The sequence below is a fragment of the Lolium perenne genome, chromosome 2 (genome assembly GCF_019359855.2).
Source record: "Lolium perenne isolate Kyuss_39 chromosome 2, Kyuss_2.0, whole genome shotgun sequence".
NCBI lineage: Eukaryota > Viridiplantae > Streptophyta > Magnoliopsida > Poales > Poaceae > Lolium > Lolium perenne.
The window spans coordinates 193,592,306-193,598,810 of NC_067245.2; the positions used below are offsets into that span (position 1 = coordinate 193,592,306).

At 48.5% G+C, this 6,505-nt stretch overlaps 1 protein-coding gene across 1 annotated transcript; it reads right to left on the minus strand.

Annotated features, from left to right (window-relative positions):
- Positions 1-3,084: 3,084 nt before the first annotated feature.
- LOC127334264 (small ribosomal subunit protein eS8) lies at positions 3,085-5,567 on the minus strand. The gene is made up of 5 exons (XM_051360682.2): positions 5,453-5,567; positions 5,249-5,321; positions 3,997-4,333; positions 3,449-3,633; positions 3,085-3,346 (listed from the first exon to the last, which is right to left on the minus strand). The coding sequence occupies exons 1-5, from the start codon at positions 5,454-5,456 to the stop codon at positions 3,268-3,270; spliced, it is 678 nt and encodes a 225-aa protein (XP_051216642.1). The 5' UTR covers positions 5,457-5,567; the 3' UTR covers positions 3,085-3,267.
- Positions 5,568-6,505: the final 938 nt, after the last annotated feature.

Below are 6,505 nucleotides of genomic sequence, written 5' to 3' on the forward strand. Positions count from 1 at the left end.
GTGTGTCATGGGTGCTATTTGTAGTGCGGTGGAGGCGTCATGGAGTAGGTCACCCGGCTGCTAATTTGGCCGGCCGGGAGCTTTCGGCGCAATGCTACAATATGTTATGTGTAGAGTAGATCAGCCGGCTCGGCTGCACGTCGCATATATTGGGGCAGAGCGTCACTGTCAGGCCAGAAATTCTCTTCGCTAAACCACTTTTATGCAAGCGAAGTAATCGCGTCCGGTCAAAATATACAGGTCAGCCAGTAATGTAAAATATACCGGGATGATTTACGTGTCATTTTCGTAAAGATTTCGGAAAGGGGTATTTAGGGCATCTCCAACAGGCCTACCCATCCCTCGCCCGCGCGTCCGGATGGGTCGAACCGGACAAAAACGCGACCCATCCCTAAAACGGATGGCCGCGCCGTCCGGGGCGACCCAAAGCCGGCTAATCTGGGCCTCGTTCGCGTGGCCGCGGATACACAGGGCTGCACTCTCGTGTCATCCCCTTGTCCTCCCCTGGCTCGCCTGTCTGCCTCCCAAAACACACCCACTTCACTTCACTCCCAAAACCTAGAGATGGCCGACGAAGCTCCAGCCGCCGCCACCGCCACCATCGGAGACGAGGCCTAGCTCACGGTTGTTGTCGCTCCTGCCGTGGAGAAGGCTCCTGTCCTGGACGCTCCGGTGGTCCCGCAACCCGCGGCAGCGACGAAGAAGGCGAAGCCCGAGGTCACCGCGGAGTTGAGGGCGATCGAGAGCAAGAAGCGGGCCGACCGGCGCAGTGCGCACGAACAACGGAAGAAGGAGGCCGTTGCCGCTAAGGAGTGGCGGGGCGGCCGAGCAGCTCCTCCAACTCCAAACGGAGGCGAAGGCGAAGGCCATGCAAGAGCATGCCATGCTCTTTTACGGCCACGCCGCGCTAGCTCAGCACATGATTGTCCCGGGCGCCGGCACGTCCTCGGCGGGAAGCTCTGCCTCGTCCGTGACTCGGCCCCTTCCTCCAAGGTCAACACCCCCTGCCCTGTTTGGGTACACGCCCAACGCGCAGGAAATGGTGGCACCATCGGGGCGGTACTTGTACCCGTCACGGGATGGGTCACCGGAGGTGGGCGAGTCCATGATGGGGTCGTTGCCTTCGTCCATTGACCTCAACCGTGCGCCGGCGGCGCACTCCAAGGCCCCCAAGCACCTGGGAGCAGCAGCGATGACCGGTGCCCGCAACCTGTTCGGCGATTTGTCGGCCGAGCGCGCCGCCATCTATGCAGGCAGCGTCCACCATGCAGGCCCCTCCATCTTACCCGCCAACGATGACGACCACCATGCCATATCCGTCGACCGAGCAAGCTCCCCCGCCACCTCCCATTGACATAGAGGAGGACACCACTTGCCCATCCTGGCACCATGAACATCGACCAGGAGTCGTTGTTCGGCGACGAGCTCACACAAGCCGCAGCTGCACAAGCTCGAGGTCGCCGGCTTAGCAAAAGAACCAGCAACTACACGCAGCTGGAGGACATAATGCTCGTCGACGCATGGTTGGCCATTGGTCAAGATCCATTGACATGCGTCGAGCAGAAGGGGACCGCATTCTGGCGCCGGATCCATGACTACTTCCATGAACATCGCCGGTACAGAGAGGAGCGGTTTGACAGCGACCGCAACGAGTGCTCTCTCCAAAAGAGGTGGGGAACAATTCAAACGGAATGCAACAAGTTCCAGACGGTGTATGATCACGTGAAGCGGATTCCCGTTAGCGGCATCGGCGTCAATGACTTGGTATGATTCTTAACCTCAACTTGTTCATCCGTTATTTGCACATATGTTTGTCATTGTTGTCTCGCTTTGCTCTATGTGTGGCAAGCTTTAAATTTCTTCAAAAATGTGAACGAAGGAATGTCCTTTGGCTTCCCTCGTTGTGGAAGGAACTCGAGGGCACCCCCAAGTTCTAGGAGGGGTACAAGGGGTATATGGCGACCTTGACTGGCAACAAGACTGCCAAAGATGCCACGGTTATTAACCTTGATGGTGGCCAGCCTTGCGGTAGCTCCGCTTCTCGTGCAAGCCGTCCACGAGGCAACCGAGGCCGACTTGAAGTGTGAATTTGGTCGGCACTTTGAAGAAGATGTATGCTGACAAAGAGGTGTCCACGGACAAGAGGGATGAGAGGAGGCGCCGGGAGAAGGAAGAGGACATGAAGAACTACTTCGATGTCCAAAAGAGGAAGCTTGAGATTGAAGAGGTGAAGGCCAAGATGAAGGCTAGGGAAATTGAACTCAAAGAGAAAGAATTAGAGCTCAAGGAACAAAAAGGTGAAATTGAAGCAGAAGGAAGTTGAGCTGAAACGGCAAACCGAGAACCACATGATCATGGACGCCGACTTGACCATCATAACGCACCGCGTGTCCACCCAAACGGGCCACTGCCTAGGACAGCAGCCACATTTTTTTTAGGACAGCGGCCACATTAATAAGCTAATACTCCCTCCCATAATACTTGTCGCCGAAAACAAGTAAATAGACACACTAATTGTACTCCTTCCCTATACATTTAAATTTGCATAAATCTCGAAGGAAGTAATTATGGACCTGATGGAGAATTCTCCATCCGGCATGATGACAGTCCACGCATTAGTTGGGTGCCGATCATCGCTGCTTTAGGATGAGTTGACATATTGCGCAGGGCGTGATTGCTTTCTTGAGGGTTCTACTATTTCGCTTTAGCCAGTTTTGCCATATGCCGATCCACAAAATCATGAATGTTTTGATGCCACTAAGCGGCTCTATCGACTTCCTTAATTAGGGACAATGATGTTGATGCCACTAAGCGGTCCTCTCGACACGACGAAAGCATAACAACCGGAAAGACGAAATTTGAGATGACACAGGAAGATCAGTACATTCTGAGCGAACAGCGTCAAACAGGTCAGCAGACAGGCATGATAGTCCACAAACTAACAACCAGAGTTCAAGTCTGATCTGCGACCCAGACCCCCATAATAAGAAGGACAAAATTTCAATGTAGGGCTTAGGGAACTAAATGCAGCTAAGATACCAAGGTCCAGTAGAACCAAGCAAATCAAATGTAAAATGACAGGTGTAAATGGAACAGATTGACAATATTATGGATATGGAAGCAGGCAAAATATACTCAGTCGTTCCAAGCTAGAGTCGATTCACTTGCATAAAATAGAGTTCAGCATGTCTGAAGACAACATGGACGAGACAACTAACAAAACCAGGAATGAAACATGCAGCCTTCCATAAAGCACATAGGAGTGATCTAAGCTGAGGCACCCTTGCCCTTCTTCTTCTGGAGCTTCCTCATGTAGAACTCCAGCTCTTTGCCCTCCAGGATGTACCTATGGTTCAAAGGCAACAATGTAAGAAACTTCACAATTCTATGCCATTTCACGTTTTCCCTTTACAAGTAAAGAACATTTGAAGCAACCAGTATAACGTACCCATCAGCCCTGCCACACTGACCAGGGCGGGAAGAGATGCAGGCCAGCAGCCTTCCACCACTGAACTGCTCTTCGATGTGGGCATCCAGAGTGCGTCCCTGCTGACGCTTCTCCAGCTTCCGCTGGACATTGTTACTCTTCTTTGCCTCCTCTGTGGCAGCTGCAGCTACCTCACCCTCTTGTCCCTGCACAAATTTAGATCAGATAATCAATACATCAATAGCCATGATAAACAATGTTTCCAATACTTGTGAATATACTAGACTTAATTATCAGCAAATATCAAATATTTAAGTAACTTGTTTTCGGCAACACAACAAGGGCAGACTATAAACAAAATATAACACAACAGGTGATAAGGGAACAAATTAAGTGGTTTAACAGATCAAAATAGAAATAAAGCATTTGAAGAAATATCTTCTTTGATGGCACGGAATAGAATGAGCAGATAGAGTTGATTAACAAGAATTTCGATTATACAAGCTATTGCAATCAGAATCTTGTCAACTTGGGTTGATAAAGAAAATATGGGTAACAAAGAATAGTACCTCAGCTGCGTCCTTCTTTGCAGCAGCAGTGGTTTTCTTCTTGCGGCCAATGTCCACTCCATAGTGTGTCAGATACCACCCCTTGAAGGGAGCAGCATCAACTTGGACAATGGCATTCTTCACAAGAGTCTGGGTGCGAACCAGCTCGTTGTTTGATGCGTTGTAAACCACATCCAGGAGACGGGTCTTGCGGGTGACAGCCTCACTTCCCCATGAGAAGTTACCAGTATCCAGGCGCAGAGCCCTCCACTTCACATTACCTCCACGGACACGGACCCTCCTCACAGTCTTGTTGCTGGACAGCTTAGTGTTAGCTGGCTGGCGGCCGAGCTCATACCTAAGAGTAGTGAGAAAACACAAAGTAAGGTTTAGAACAACATCTTCCTTGCTGCAATCTACATTCATCCTAAACTAGATTCCATAGACTGAGATAACAAACACTAATTAAAATAGTTAAACACAAATAAATAAGTACACGAATCAGGCATATATCGAACTGGACAACCAAGGGCATCATCACTCAACGATAACTCCCAAGGATACAAAATATACAATTCTACATTAAAGAGTACTACACAGATAGGAACTATTCAGGACATTCATAACTTGGAACAGTCAAAAGAAGTCAATTATAATCAGTTAATAAGTTACTTTGAAATAACAGCCAAATAAGTTCTTATATCGAATATTAATTTGATGCACATCAAGGTACCTAGCTATTGTGCTATCATAAATGTTCATACAACGACCTCAGAAACCAGGAACTTGAGCGAATTGGCAAGTAACAATTACAGAATTAACCATAGCACAAAGCTTACAAGAAAGAGAGACCATTTCGACAACACAAAGTAAACAGGAGGTCATCGAATCATATGCAAACAACATAACCACAATAAAAGTCTAACCATTATCCTATGACCTACCCAGATATCAGAGTACGAAGACATGACATAATCATTAGGGGTAGAGATCAAATATCAGAATTAACATTTTATTCACGGCTGATCTAGAGGTGTGAAAGAACATATAACTGCAGGGTACAGAAATAATCGCGAACAAATGATAACACTGGAAGCCTTGTTGCTAGCCTCGTTTCTACCAAAATAACAGATCACATAAATCGTTGGTACTAGAGATACATAGCAGAAATAGCATGTTATTGACGGCTGGCCCAAGTATAAACAACCTAATCTGCGTAGATCCTACAAATATCTACACGAATAGTAAGGGGAAAGGGGGGGATCGCAATTACTTTCGCTTCTTCCTCCACGCCTTCATCTTCCCACCGGTGGCCCGGCGCTTGTGCATGGAGTCACGGGAGATACCTGCGGGGAAGCAGCAACCGCGGCGATTAGCATCGCGCAAACCAAGCAGCCTTCGGTGCAGCGACGGAAGAGATCACGGCGAGCCCGGAGTGGGAAGGGAAGGGGAGGAGAGGGCGAGCGCCGGTGCTTACCCATGGTGGCGTCGGTGGCTGCTCCGCCTTCTACGCCCGCGCCGCCGCAGCTTTGGTTTGGTCTCGCAGGAGGGAAGAGGCGGAAGGAACCCTAGGGGTTCGGGTTAAATAGGGATCGCAGACGGGCTTAGGGTTTACTTGTGAGTGGGCCTCTCGTGATCCGACGGTGGATGATGGAGCTATCAGCATTCCTTGGGCCTAATGGCCCATGCGACTGGTACAGGCCCAAATGAATGGAATAAGTTGGGGCATGACCGATCGTTGAAGGAAGCTGCCCAGTTAGGGCTCGTCAATCCCCTCGAAAAGGCCTTGTTACTGCGAAATGGGACAGACCGGAATAAATATTTTTTCATGATGCTAAAGACGAAGTACAGTATTATGTTTTGCTAACATAAATTCCGGAAAATCTGACTCATGAACTATGTTCCTTCCTGGATAAAATACACAATGAACACATGATTGGTGTAATTTTTTATAAGATAAGATGTGAAACCATGTATACAAGAGTATCATACTAGCACGTTATTAAAGCCTACCGATGAAGGAAAACGCTTGGTTGATCCGGGCGGCATATGCTTCAAGCGAAAATCAACTTTCTATTGGTCCAATATATAGGCATCGGGATCTACGAAAGAAAAGAAAAAGACCCATTTTAACACGACTGTGTATAGGAATAAAAATACTGCCTGGGTGAACCTTGTAATAAATACTACACGTGGGAACTCGTGAGAGAGAAATCGCTAGGAAACAATTTTATCTGTTCCAACTCCAACTCCGGTAACCCACCCATACAGACAGCCTGCGGGGAGGATGGCACTACTGGCAAAGACCGTCTGGCGAAAACATCGGTATGCCCGTTAAAGCTACTGGAACCGCCTTTCCGAGCGTAATCAACTTCATCATGCTCCCGACGTGATTTTCTTCAGTAATTGCATGTCCATTTATCATTATGACGTGATTTCCTGCACAACATCCAAAAATAGAAGAGATTGCACATCTTTGCATTGATTAGGCATTAGTAGCAAGTTGAGACGTAAACTTACTCAATTTCTT